Raw genomic sequence first — 15637 nt, forward strand, 5'->3', positions numbered from 1 at the left:
TGTATTATTACCCCTCTATAAATCACTTGTAAGGCCACATCTGGAATATGGGATCCAGTTTTGAGCTCCATATTTTGAAAAGGACATACAGAAGTTAGAGTCAGTTCAAAGGCGGCTAACTAGACTACTACAAGGAATGGAAGGCCTCACATATGATGACAGGTTGAAAAAGTTAGATATGTTTAGCTTAGAAAAATGACGTCTCAGAGGAAATCTCATTTATATGTATAAATACATGTGTGGTCACTATGAAGGACTGGCACATGACTTATTTCTTCCAAAGACAGTACTAAGGACCAGGGGACATACACTGCGAATGGACGAAAAGCGATTCCGGCAGCTAAATAGGAAAGGGTTCTTTACAGTTAGAGCAGTCAGACTGTGGAATGCCCTACCACAAGAGGTAGTGATGGCAGACACTATAACAGCTTTTAAAAAAAGGCCTGGATGATTTCCTCAGTGTACACAACATTGTTGGTTATAAGTGACTTAGGGACAAAATGTAGAATTGGTGGAGGCAGTTTGAACTAGATGGACCTAGGTCTTTTTTCAACCTATGTAATTATGTAACTACTAAGAGGTCATCACAGTGTGGGAGCTATTGGGGCTCATCATACAGTATAGAGAGGAACTGTGGGGACATAATATTATGTATAGGGAGCTGTGGGTCCACCATATTGTGTATAGGAGAACCCTGGGCCCAACATTCTATGTATAGCGGAGCTGTAGAGAAATCATATCTATAGAGGGGAGCTGTGTGGACCTAATACTGTGTATGAGGAAGCTTTTGGGACGTTATACTGTTTAGAGTGGAGTTGTGCAGACACCATATTGTGTATAAGGCAGCTATGGGCCCATTATACTGTATATAGGGGAGCTATGGGCCCATTATACTGTGTAAAGGAGAGCTGTGCACCCATCATTCTGTGTATAAGGGAGCTGTGGGCCCAACATACTGTGTATAGGGGAGCTGTAAGGACATCAAACTGTGTAGACAGGAGCTGTGGGCCCACAATATAGTTATTAGAGGAGCATTAGGCCCATTGTCCTGTGTATAGGCGATCTGTGGGCCCATCGTACTGTGTAAGGTAGAGCTGTACAGGGAGGTACTTGGGATGTTATTAACTGTTAAGTGGGAATTTAGTGTTATAAGGGCACTAAGGTATTTGACTTTCAGATGGGCACAAAGAGATTGCTACTTTCTAGGTAACAAAGTATGAGCATTGTTTTTTACAGCACTTGCAGTGCATTTGTGACGCCCTGGCAAAACCAGGTAGTCACACATTAGGGCCCTGCATAACACCTTCCCTCACCTAGGTCACATACAGCCGACCTGACACCCTAGTCACCCCTCTCAGGGCAAGACAGGTACACCAGTGGGCGGGACCAGGAGGTTAGGGAATGCCAACCTTGGGGTCTAGACAGCCCAGGGCGGGAAAACAAGTAGTAGAAGTTGTAGTTCAAGTTGAGAGGAGTGTGGGCTGGAGCTAGGTGTAGCTCCAGCAGAGGAGAAGCTCAAGTTGAACGGAGCCAGGGTCGGAGCCCTGGTACCTTGGCTAGGTGGCAGATGGTGGTCTCTGTCAGCAGGAGATGGGAAGACGGCTCGGCAGATCCAAGGAGGACCAGAGCAGGGTTGGAGCCCACCAGTACCAACACCGGAGACCCGACCGGAAACCGTGCACAGAGGGGGTACTCAAACCCTGAAGTCAGGACTGGCACCAATGGCCTAGCTAATCAATGGATTGAGGGTAGGATTACAGGTCCTGTCCCAATCAAAGTCTCAAAAGCAGACAACCACCCACAGATAGGGATAAAGCAACCGCCAGGGCCCATAGATCCCACGGGTCAGTGTCAGCGGGCACGGCTCCTCAGGCACACAGAAAGATGGGAGCGGACTCCCGCGTTCCACACCGGGAAGTCCAAACACACAACCACAACCAGTGCCGAGGAAGAGACAGCGACCACCAGCCCGAGTGGAAGACCGGAGTACAACCTGCCATGGAGGCCGGCCACCAGCACCTTGGTTTACCAAAAGACTCGTGTGATTCATATGCTCGTGAGTAACCAACCATCCCCTGCTATGTCCGGGCGCGCGAGTCCCTGCCATTGCCATACCCTGCACAGAGACACTGGGCCCCGGGGCAACCATCCCTACCCGTGGAGGGATTCATATCCAGCTGCCATTACATCTCCCCTGGGTATCCCACAACAGCAGCGGTGGTGTCCCACTTCACCACACACCGTGGGTGACGTCACGAACCAAATATGGTCCTGGCCGTACAACTACTTCCCCCTTTTCATTTGGTGAGTCTGCGTGACCCCCGGGTCTGGAGGATCCCTCAAGCCACGCAGCGGGTCCGGATCAGAGCAGTGCCGGCTGCTGGCATGGGGGCGGCACACATTAATATATTTTGGAGGGTGGCTATACCATCCAGAGGGTGAAAAATGAACTTTATTGAAGAGACACAGTGGTGGGGAATATTTTGTGGAGTACTAAGAGGAGCACTGTTATTGTACCACACAGTAGATGCATTAATAGGGGTATCAGCAGAATGAGGAGTTTCTGTAGGTTAGCAGTAGATGAGGACTGTGCTGCAAATGTGTGAAGTCAAATGTGCCTTTTCTGTAATATATACAGATGAGCTGTGGCTGGAAGAAGTTGTCATGTCGGGCTGGGCTAGATAGAAAAGACAGGAAAAATGACTTTCACAAAGAACGTCAACTGTAAGACACCTAATATAACTGTACTTTAACCTTTTAATGTTTTGTAGCACTGATCTTCACCACTATATGGTAACCATTTGGTGGTAATATCAGTGAAAGTCCTTGTATAATGATTTTTTCAGTAACAGTGCTGTCATCTGCTGAGGTTCTTTTACACACACAAGCGGGGTTTACATGCAGTGACATCGCTAACGAGATATCGTTGGGGTCATGGAATTCGTGATGCACATCTGACCTCGTTAGCAACTTTGTTGCGTGTGAAACGTACGAACGACCGCTAACGATCAAAAATACTCACCTTATCGTTCATCGTTGTCCGGTCGTTGTAATCCCGATTATCGTTGCTGCTTTTGCACGCAGGTTGTTCCTCGTTCCTGAGGCAGCACACATCGCTAGGTGTGACACCCCAGGAACGACGAACAACAGATTACCTGTGTCCGGCTGGCAACGAGATGGGAGTGTCTTTCCTTCGGCTGCTCTCCGCCCCTTCGCTTAAATTGGCCGTTTGCCATGTGACGTCGCTGTGACGCCGCACAAACCTCCCCATTAGAAAGGAGGCAGTTCACCGGCCACAGCGACGTCGCAGGGAAGGTAAGTACGTGTGACGGGGCCTAACGAGATTGTGCGCCACGGGCAGCGATTTGCCCATGACGCACAACCGACGGGGGCGGGTGAGATCGGCAGCGACATCGCTAGCGATGTCGCTGTGTGTAAAGTCGCCTTTAGTCTAGGGTTATACAACCATATTTTATCCATCTGAGAAATATAGTCTGATTATGCCAATCAGACTTTGACCTGAGTTTGATCAGAGTGGAATCTGTTTTTCTCGGATGTGGTAATAAAAAAAATCTCTATCTTCTCCATTCAGTCAGTTCAAGTCATCCAAGTGTTGTTCAATTTATTTTCACAGTGCCGTATACATGATTGGCCAAGTATGATCCAAATTATGGAGGCAAATCATGCATGCTGCAATTTAGTTCCTTGGATAACTCAATCCAAGGAAAAAAAATGGACATGTGCACTGCCTCATTGAACAACATGTTTTGTCGGATCTCATTTGGACAAAATTACCGGGTTAGGGGCCCACTCAGACGTTTTTCCCCTTCCCCTGAGCCAAATCCCTATCCTCAGCTACACCTATGCTATTGTGAACTCACCTTCAAGCCACCTTATTTAGCTTATTTTCACAGTGCTCTCTGCCTTAGGTCACCCAAGCATTGATTCTGCTACCATCCAGCATCCTGCAAACCACTTATGTCCCAATACCAATCTGTGTGCTGCTGACAGCCTATGTTCTACATTCCAACTTGTGTCCATGTTTCTTTGCTGTTACCTATTCCCAGTTCCACATCTAAATTTCCTTCTGCCCAATGATCACTATGGCATCTTGCTGGCAAGTCAGTAGGGCCATCAGGTTTCATTATCCAGCCTACAGATGTTGCATTGAATTTTCACAAACTTTGAAATCTTTTGACTAGTTCTCCTCCACCATTTTTATAATAATTAAAAAGAAAGTAATGTGACAAACCTATTGCTAGGCTAGCCCATTAACATCTGATTGGTGTCACTAGGTAACGCACAAAAGCCCTTTTGCGTTTTCTCATAATTTGAATTACAGTTTCCTAAGTGATATTTCTATACAAATCTTACATTTTCTTGGAGAGATGATCAATTTGGAATATCTCTCAAATTTATCATGGGAATTGCATCAAAGCTACAGTATATGATGCAAATTTAATGTCGCTTATTATGCACTGAGATCTTCACATACCAAAGAGCATAATAAAAGTAAGACTTTAAAAAATTCACAAAAAATAACATTCGCCTCACCGCGCACCTCTCCCGACACCTCCACAGACTGACGTCCTATGTGCCCCTTCTTTTCATTCATCACTTGCATTATCTCTCATCTTCTTTACTCCGAGGCAGGACTTCTGGAATGACAAGGACTCTGACATCCCTTTACATGCCATGGTGTCACAACTTACGATGTCCGTTGCAAGCGGCCTATTCACTGACTTAGGGGACCCATGTTGTGCAGGGACATCAGAGGCCTAGCCACACCAAAAGCCTGGCACAGAGTGAAGAAGTTTGGAGTTGATGTGCTTGACAGGGAAAAGTGAAAACAAGAAGGCGTGGAAGGCCAGACAGAGGTACGTGGGGGACAATATACAGGTGGCTCCAGTGTCCCAGAGAAAAATATACCTGACTTAACTTGTGCAGCTTAACTGATTCATGTTGTGTACAGATGTCAGCTTCATTTTAAAAAATAATGGGGTTTTTTTGTAATTTACAAAAATACTGGTACTTACTGATTTTCCCTACACTTTGTATTGGAAGATGACTGTTGCTCTGCAACATAACGTATTTTTTAAAATTCAGAGCAAAAAAGAGTGCTGCTGGGAAATCTATGGGTCAGAGGTTGCACGTTCGCAGATGAGATCTTGTGCCGAGAGCTCCATCTGCACATGTGCTGACTCCGGGTGCCATTATTTAAAGTTCTCACTGCCCGCCCTGCAGCATCAGCCCAGCTGTCGCAGACCCCACTCAGCACCAGCCATCCCAGACCCCTCACAGCCACCCCTGCACCAGCCACAGCAGACCAGACATAGCCGCCGCAGACCTTGCACAGCCACCGCAGCACCAGCTCCTGCAGACCCCCGCACCAGCCACCGCAGACCCTACACCAGCCATCGCAGACCCTGCACCAGCCGCTGCAGATCCTGCATAGCCACCGCAGTACCAGTCCAGCCACCATAGCCCCTGCACAGCGGCTGCAGCACCAGCCCAGCCATCGCAGCTAATGCACAGGCCCTGCAGCAGTCCACTGGCCCTCTCCACCCCCCCCGGTATGCTACATTCAGATTATAAGAATTTTTGGAAGGAAAAGTGCGTCTTATAAACAGAAAAATAGGGTACTTAGAATGTGTACTGAGCAAATCCCACAACTCAATCACAAAGTAATTTGCAAACAAGTAGATTCAGGTCCCAGCTAGAAAAACAAACTAGATTAACAATTAAAACAACCCAGAACGAATGTAACAATGACCAAACAACAATGCAGACAAGCCAATAAACTAACCATAATGATTCATTCATTATCATCCTCTCCCAGTGAACGTCTTCTTGCTACCACAGTGACTTGACATTTATTTTCCAGAAATATATTACAAATCAATTGCTATTACATGCTTCTTGCTGGCAGGGCTGTAATGATTTCCTCTCAGTTTGGCAAATATGATTATTTATTTAAAAGCAGAAGCAATCAGTGAGTAGACTTTACTAACAGCTCAGAGCTGACTGTTACATGATCTTCATGTCCTGTATGATGCATGCATTGCAGAAAACTACAGCTTGGTCAATTCCCTGTATTTATTTTGTAACGCTAAGAACTGCATACAAAATATATTTTAATTTTGATTGTATCTGTCCGCAAAATATAACACTGAAAATATGATACATTTGCTTTATTTTACCTATTGTCAATAGTTTGGCAAAGTACACAAACAAATCTTACAAGTTTTTCCACTAATAATATAAATACTTTTCTATGTTCTAGTCACACACACTGAAAAAATTTTCATGAGATGATTAATATATTGTCATATATAAAAAATGTTTTACCTACTGACGGATGGTCTATATGGCATCCATTTTTATAGGACTCATTGCAATAATTTCATTAAAAACTATGTTTGAAAAAAATACATTTTGAATTTTTAAATTATTTAATACCATGTACAGAAAACTATCAAAATATGACATTATTTACACTGTTTGTTAAAGAGGTTGTCCACTACTAGGACAACCACTTCTGATTCCTCATGTTTCTCATGAACTTCGCGTCCAATCAACACCGGCTTCTGTCACCCTTCAGACACGGGAGCACTTCCTGTAGATTAACTCGTTTGGTCTGAAGGTGGGGAGACAGTAGCCAGCGCTGATTGGATGCGGGGCTTGCTTGATGTCACAACGTCATGTGAGCCCCGGGAACATGAGCCGTGGCACCACTGGAATGGCATGGAATAGTACGAGGTAAGTATTATAAGCTTATTTATTTTTCCTAGGGGGAACATGTGGAATCAGAAAAGGTTGTCCTAGTAGTGGACAACCCTTTTAATTGCTAAGAAGAAAAAAAAATCAAAATGCCAGAATTGCCATTTTTCGACAGCACCACTCTACACAAAAAATACAATAAAAGTCAATCAAACTATCACATTTACTCTAAATTGTTAAAAAAAAAATACAGATAATTTCAGGGTGTCAAAAACAAGTGCTCACATCCCTCAATCGGCGGAAAAAATAGAAATTAAGACTTTTTTTTTTATAAATTCCCAAAAAAACTGTTTCCACTAAAATAATAAAAAAATTTAATAAGTTTAGTATTTCTGTAATTATACTAACCTGGAGAATCATATTGCTAAGCCATTTTTAGTGCAGAATAAGCTTTACAAAAATAAAATCCATAAAACAATGGCAGAATTGCAATTTTTTGTTCACAATTTTACCATACTTGGAATTATACGATATAATATATTGGAAAGATCTGTACAAGTTTTGCAGTCTCTCATGGTTTTAAGTTACAACTACAAAATACCAACCGAAATACTGTGCATGAAAGTCGCCTAAAGCTGATCACTGATCACCCTAAACTCTAGATTGATACGATGCGACTATACAGTAACAACTAAAGGGCAGGATTAAAAAAAAAATCCCATTTTTCCACCCTTTCACAATGAATATCAGAAAAACAGTTTGAACCTGCTTTATGAAGGTGTTGCACATGTGTGTCATTTTTTGCAATAGGAACAAATTCAAAACTTTTGGCAATGTGTAAATCAGGGTCAAAAGTTAGTTACTGTAAGTTTATTTGTGTATGTCAGTTATGTATGCTCAAATATTTTACCACCTCTACTTTTCTAAGTGTTGTCCTGTATCTGTTATCCCCTTTTTGAAAACAGGTCTTTTGAGTGTTTCTTTGTTACCTATAAATTAGCCATAAAATATGTTATTTTGCCCCCCCCTTCTTCCAAAAGCTGTAGTAACTTTTCTCTTTTTTTATGTTGAAAGTTCTGTATGAGAGCTATTTTTTGTGAGTAGCAGTTTGTTTTTTGGGTTTGTTTTTATGGCATGCATTGTATGGCATAAATTACCTGGCAATATTATTCTTCAGTTCAGTACAATTAAAGTAATACCAAATTTGAATAATCTTTTTATAAGATGTAAAAAAAATTGGAAATGTGTAAAAAAGTATTGCTAATGTCATCATTTTCCAAGATATTAAATATTGTAATTTTTAGTTAGTGGAGCTGTGTGGGGACTTGCTTTTTGTGTGATGATCTAACGTTTTTATCAACACCAGTGTGGTGTAATTACGATGTTTTGATCACACCCTATTGTTTTTTTTCCAAGTTGCAGTGTCCGAAAAACCTAACTTCAGATGTTTCGATTTTTCTCTTTGCGCTGGTTAATAATTATTTAACCTTTTTAATAGATCTAACTTTTAAAAAAGCAGTGGTACTAAATATGTGCATTTTTTATCTTTTTTTAAATTATTTTTAATGCAGAAAGAAGAGAGGTTTCAATTTTTTTTCCTGTTTTTATAAGTATTTTAATTATTTTTAATGTACACCTGATGGCTTGTATTAAAATAACATAGTATTGCAGTTTATAGTAAAAATCACATTCTTGTATGAAACTTAGCCATAGGTTGGACTTCAATGTTGCCCAATCATGGTAGAGATGGGAGCTTTCAGCAGATTCCTAGCTGTCATGGCAAACAGTGGCATCCAAAGATTGCATTACAGATAGTCACAAAATAACATTAGAATGTTGGGCTCACGGAATCAAGCGTTCAGCTGTTCCAGGACTTTTGTATGGCCGCTCCAGGTGGTGCTCTGCTGGCAGCGTGGTCAAGTTCAAGATAATCCAAGTATGAGAATGAAGCGGCAACTTTCTCTGGTAAATGGCAAACTTTATTCTGCGATTGCAGACAAAAACATAATCGGGGAGAGAGGGGGATGCGGGGGCGGCAGACGGACAACAGCCGTTTTGAGCTGTGGCTAGCGCTCTGACGATTCCTTCGTCAAGGCGCTAGCCACAGCGCAAAAGGGCTGTCGTCCGTTTGCCACCCCTGCACCCTCCTCTCTCCCCGATTATGTTTTTGTCTGAAATCGCAGAATAAAGTTTACCATTTACCAGAGTGAGTTGCCGCTTCATTCTCATGATTGCATTACAGATAGGTTGATGGACTCATGGAGAAGCTTCCCAGGCTATGCAATGTTAATGCTGTCAGAGAGTGACAGTGTAATTTAAGGAGTCACCGAAGCAGGTTTGGCACGCTCCACTCTTTTCTGTTATAGGAAGATGATAGCTGAAAAACACAGCCATCAGCTGCCTGCAAACATATGAGCTCAGCTTCTGATCTCGCAACAAAGACAGGCACCTGACATTGGATATATCAGTCATTTTTTTGAAACATCAGATACTGTTCCTTCAGCATCTCCAGTTGTTTGCTGTAGGTGACTTTAAAAGACACCAGATAATTTTACTTACTATTACACATACACTGTGTGCAGAATTATTAGGCAAATTTTGATCACATGATAATTTTTATACATGTTGTCCTACTCCAAGCTATATAGGCTTGACAACCTACTACCAATTAAGTAAATCAGGTGATGTGCATCTCTGTAATGAGGAGGGGAGTGGTGTAATGACATCAACACCCTATATAAGGTGTGCTTAATTATTAGGCTACTTTCTTTCCTTTGGCAAAATAGTTCAGAAGATAGATTTGACGGGCTCTGAAAATCCAAAATTGGGAGATGTCTTGCAGAGGAATGCAGCAGTCTTGAAATTGCCAAACTTTTTAAGCGTGATCACTGAACAATCAAGTGTTTCATGGCAAATAGCCAACAGGGTTGCAAGAAGCGTGTTGGGCAAAAAAGGCACAAAATAACTGCCCATGAATTGAGGAAAACCAAGCGTGAAGCTGCCAAGATGCTATTTGCCCCCAGCTTGGCCATACTCAGGGACATGGCCAAGGTAAGGAAGGCTGAAAAACGACCACCTTTGAACAAGAAACACAAGATAAAACGTCAAGACTGGGCCAAGATAATATCTTAAGACTGATTTTTCAAAGGTTTTATGGACTTATGAACTGAGAGTAACTCACTCTTGATGGGCCAGAGGCTAGATCAGTAAAGGGCAGAGATCTCCACTCCGACTCAGACGCCAGCAAGGTGGAGGTGGGGTACTGGTATGGGCTGGTATCGTCAAAGATAAACGTGTGGGACCTTTTTGGGTTGAGGATGGAGTGAAGCTCAACTCCTTGACCTACTGCCAGTTTTTGGAAGACAACTTCTTCAAGCAGTGGTACAGGAAGAAGTTGGTATTGTTCAAGAAAAACATGATTTTCATGCAGGACAATGCTCCATCAGATGCATCCAACTACTCCACAGCGTGGCTGGCCTGTAAATGTCTAAAAGATGAAAAAATAATATCATAGCCCTCCTTGTTCACCTGATCTGAACCTTATAGAGAACCTGTGATCCCTCATAAAATGTAAGATGATCAGGGAGGGAAAACAGTACACCTCTCGGAACAGTGTCTGGGAGGCTGTGGTGGATGCTCCACACAATGTTGATCATAAACAGATCAAGTAACTTACAGAATCTATGGATATTAGGCAGTTGAGTGTCATCATAAATAAGGGTGGCTATATTGGTCACTAATTTTTTTGGGTTTTGTTTTTGCATGTCAGAAATGTTTATTTCTAAATTTTGTAGTTACTAATACAAGCGTGAATGGTTTCATACTAATAAACTCTTTTGCACTCCTGTGGATCAAGCTTCCGTGGCTATAGAGGTGTGCGCTAGCTCCAGAAGTGCTGTTGTTTTCAATCTGAAGTCACCAGGACTGCTGTAGCATTTGATTGGCTGCAGCAGTTAGATGACTTATAAAGTACATCTTCAGGTAAATATCAGATTACACACTCATCTAGTCACCGGACAGTCCTAGAAAACGTCTAAACAGAGAAATCATGACTTCCAAAGAAGAAGCACACCTATAGAGTAGCCTGCTTTAGATCCATGGGGTCACTGAATGGTGAGCATGCCTACCTTTATTATTTTAAAACCCTTTATACCTGCAAAAAAATATTCAAGTGTAAGACAACTCTGTTTATAAAGCCTTCAACTTATGCAGAAATTTGATCAGTCAGGGTGGCCACATATTAGATTATCAGTCTTCCTAAATTTCCATGTTTGTCTACTTTAGGAAGCATGCCAAATGTCTCCATTCTAGGACTTCCTGATGTGAAGTTAAATTTTATAAACTAATAAAATTTGTAATTCCTTAGCATAATGCTATGTAGACGGAGTTTCCAATTTTGAGTATGATGATGTGTTTGTCAGTTCTTTATGTACTTCTTTCATGTTGCTTAATGTTTTATATACTGTACTATTATCATGAAGAAAAATAATTCTTTATCCTCTATCACTTTGGGTGGGCATGACTTTTTTTTATTACTTATTGCTGGTTTTTGTGGTCCAATATACTCATCACTGTCATACCACCTTTGCCGGTTTTATGATGAGTTCCTATTATGTTTAAATTTTTGTATTTCCCTCTTTTTCTCTTCTTTTGGGCATCTTTTAATTGTGTGCAGGATAATGTATAATTCCACATGTCTGTAGGGGTGGTGTCCACTTGGAGTTATCCAATCTTATAAAAGGCTATGTTACTGCCCACATTTTGTGAGGGTAGGTTTCCATAGGTTTTGTGCTGTAAAAATATTCTCTAAGTCACATAGCTTGCTAAAATAATTTTGTTATTACCAAGTTCACTTTTACAAAGAAAAAAATATTTAGGGTGAAAATTAGTGATGAATGAGCACTACCATGCATGGGTGCTCTCTAGTCGTAACCAACAGTTGGATGCTTGGATGGGCTCAACTCGTGTACCCAGTATAATGGAAATCTATGGGGGAACTCAAGCATTTTTCCAGTAGATCTTTCAGAAAAATGCTCGAGTTCCCCATTGACTTCCATTATATTGGTACACAAGTTGCCCCCGCCCATACGAGCATCTATCTGAACTTCGAGAGTACTGAGCCCCCGAGCATAGTTGTACTCACTCATCAAAGTCAGAATCCCTTTTTGTGGAAACTAGAATAAACTCTCTAGTAGTCTAGTGAGGTGTAAAAGTGTCTAAAATGAATAAATATCTGCCAGTTTTTCTGTGCAATTTTTGTCACAGATATTTAGCTATATATGCTCATACTGATCATTAAATTACCGAAACATATTTTCCATATAACAGCTGATTAAGAATAACCATGATATTTCAGATTTTGGCATTTTCCCTTACCCCAGGAAGCAGATCTAGTTCTCAGAAACCTCACTAATGATCTGCTTCATTAAATCTACATTGTTGAGATTAAATAAGTGGTCAAATTACAATGATGGGGAAAAGCGAACAATAAAAATAAATAATGGTGGTGATGATATTATTATATTTCTGTAGGAATTTTTGCTATGCATAAGAGCATATTGGCACAATGCCTATAATGAATAAATATGCTCTCTCATTATTTAATTGAATTAGCGAGTGATCTAATTCTTTAGGAAATGTTCTGTTCTTAAAGCTTCAAGACATATTTCTGAAACCTCAAAATGCTATAAATAGGATTTCTGACATTCATATGTTCCACAGATAACAACATACAACTACATTAAGCCTGCGCCACTGGCACTGTGCCAACTCCAGCTCTACGAAGTGAAACATACAATTAGCTATTGGGATGTCTAATGCTCAGATGTACATTGCTTAATCATTGCACACAGCTTAGACACAGTCATATGAGCTCGTGTACGGCTGAACGCTCTCAACAAATAAAGCCCATAGAAATAATCAGTTAGGGCATTACCAGATTGTACATTTACAAGGGAACAATCCATTATACATGTCACGGACTGTTACTTATAGACATGACTATTCCTTCTGTATAAATATACAGTCTTGCCCAAATTACCCTTTAATGACATTTTAGTACCCTGAATTACATGCAAGGTTAGACATGTCACATAAATGAGATATTTATAGAATTAGGGTTTTTTTTACAATATAAATGAAGATTTCCATACTTTCCTCTATGGTAATGTTACATCAATTACTCTCCATAGAAAATCAACTGTTAATATATGAATGCTTATTTAGATACCTGATGATAATGTTACTAATGTTTCTCATTTTTGCGCTCAGTTATTACAAAGGCAAACACAGAAAGTTATATCATATACATTCCCTTAGGCTAATGGCACGATTTACATCCCGCAAGACACTCCTGTTATTTATTATGGTCCATTGAGTCAAAATTTGTGTCTTTCTTACATAAACATCTGGTTTTGGCAATGTAATACACCACCAACCATCCCTATCTTGTCTATTAGACTGGATATTAGATGGTACAGTAATTACTTTATCTGAAATGACTGCTAGGATTGCAATTAGTACATTGGTGTATCTTACAAGTATCTGGTTTCTCTTTACTTGAAGCCTGAAATTCTAGCAAAATTTGTATCTGTTCAGTCAGATATTGTGTTCTTTCAATACCTGTCACGTTTCAATGTCATTACGATTGAACAAATATTTAAAGACAATACACTTATTTCCTTAAACTTTTCTTATGTAAATGTTCACCAACTAATTAAAAATGTAGACAATATAGTGGCCAACAAGCCATAAACACATAAAACAACTGAATGGATACAGTGAGATTGCAAAAAAAATCCTCTACAAATACATCAAAATCTCATGTTATTCTGAATCTGTTACAATATGCTAAAACTCCCCATAAATAAACTCTATAAATATTAATATCATCCCCCCACACTGCCCCTCTGTATAATATCCCCCCACACTACCAAGTCCATGAAATGAAAAAGGCATAATAAATATTCTACTGTCTACATCTTTTTACAGCCATGCAAATTCTATGGCTTATACTGAAAATACTGCACTCACAATGTCTTCAAATATTTCCTAATGCAAATCTGTAGTTAAATGGAAGCAACAAGCCTCAATTCCTCCTTACAGCAGATTCTCCTTTAAACACAACAATCGGAGGAAAATGACATGATTTTGCATTTGCCATTTGCAAGTCACTTCCTCATTTTCAGATAAAATATCAGGTATAATCACGCTTCGAAACCGCAGACTGACAAAATTGAAGGCTTTGGATGGAAATTCATTGGTTAATGCTGAGCTGAAGATTGTTTCTGTCATGCTTTTAACCCCCTGTTACCAAAACGCAGGACATTTTATCATTAAGGTCTAATTAAATGCAATGTGATTTCTCTCCCCCCTGTACTGTATGAAGAGCAACATGGGTGTATTGCTTTAATAGTCATCACATACACACTAGTGATTTGGAAATAGCCTCCAGATAGGTATTTCAAACATGCATGAGGCTTAGTAACTTGACACATTTTTCTCTTTGATTTGAAAACTGAAACTATTTACAGCAAAAAGTTCAACATTTATTAAAAAGAATAATTCTACCGAGACCATTCGGTAATATAAATCTAATGCAGTTCATTTGCACCAGTTCACCCAGTTAGTAAGTGACCTCTATTTATTACAGGTCAGTAAGGGTATCAATCTTCCCTTTATCTGCCACCATGATAAAGTGCACATCAGTTTTATTAAGGAGAGAAAAAAAATTCCAGCCAGAGGCAGATTTTTACTTTGATTAATTTCATGTGCAACTTTTTCTACAAGTTACTAGTTCTTTGTATATAAAATTATATAAAAACTGTAGTAAACAGGAGCGTAAAATTAAACAGGCAAAAAAGCCAGATGTTTTATATCCAGGGGTGATAGATAGATAGATAGATAGATAGATAGATAGATAGATAGATAGATAGATTTTTACTTTGATTAATTTCATGTGCAACTTTTTCTACAAGTTTCTAGTGCTTTGTATATAAAGTTATATAAAAACTGTAGTAAACAGGAGCATAAAATTAAACAGGCAAAAAAGCCAGATGTTTTATATCCAGGGGTTTTAGATAGATAGATAGATAATGGATAGATAGATAGATAGAAGATAGATTTTTTTTTAATTTAACACATCCAAATGTAGTTGATCTTTAGATCAAATAATAACATATTCAATTAAAATCACAAAATGTGTGAAAACTGTAGCAATTTATATTTCATCTTAAAAATGTTAACAATTAAAACCTTCAAAAGAGACATAACGAGAACAACAGAGAATGAAATAAATAGCAAAAATGGCATTCAGTTTAAAACAATACAATTAAACCATCAAAAAAGAATAAAAGAGAATGAAATAAATAAGTAGCAATGCCAAAATGACCAATATAAAAGCTTGTAACGATTGATTCATGTTTGTAATATCTGCATTTTGTTTATCAATAGTATCAAATTAAAGCATACATAATACAAAAATCTATAAATACATATAGTAAAAACTAAATAACAACTGATTATATCAAGAAGCATTTTGACATATCCAATGCTTTCAGGATAGAACTGATATACAGTAAAACAGTTGGACCCACCTGTACATAAAATGAGTAGAGAAAGAAGTAGAAGTTTTGCTGCCCACATGTTGATCCTGGCAGATGTCACAGGGATGTAGACTTACTGCAGAGCACCATTCAGTAAAGTGATGTGCTTCTCCGCAGCTCCTCTTAGTACTCTGGCTGTAGCTGGGTGACTCCTCCTACCCTTTTCCTTTGCAATAATAAGAATGGTTTCTTAGCTGAGCACTGGAAAAAGTTCTCAGTTGCTTGTAGGTTACAATGTCAGTTGTTATAGGGATTTGCATGTAACAGATACATTGGATATTTGCTTAGTAGTAGCATCCCCTAAAGGCAGCTAC

At 39.8% G+C, this 15637-nt stretch overlaps 1 protein-coding gene across 2 annotated transcripts in view; it reads right to left on the reverse strand.

Moving 5' to 3' along the window:
* Positions 1-15401, reverse strand: part of HGF (hepatocyte growth factor) — a 262687-nt gene extending 247286 nt beyond the window's left edge. For both annotated transcript variants that reach the window (XM_075342579.1, XM_075342578.1), the window contains exon 1: positions 15315-15401. In XM_075342579.1, coding sequence (XP_075198694.1) covers positions 15315-15363 — 49 coding nt within the window. In that variant the 5' untranslated portion in view covers positions 15364-15401. The remainder of the gene's footprint in view (positions 1-15314) is intronic.
* Between the last annotated feature and the right edge of the window lie 236 nt (positions 15402-15637).

The sequence above is a fragment of the Anomaloglossus baeobatrachus genome, chromosome 4 (assembly GCF_048569485.1).
Source record: "Anomaloglossus baeobatrachus isolate aAnoBae1 chromosome 4, aAnoBae1.hap1, whole genome shotgun sequence".
NCBI lineage: Eukaryota > Metazoa > Chordata > Amphibia > Anura > Aromobatidae > Anomaloglossus > Anomaloglossus baeobatrachus.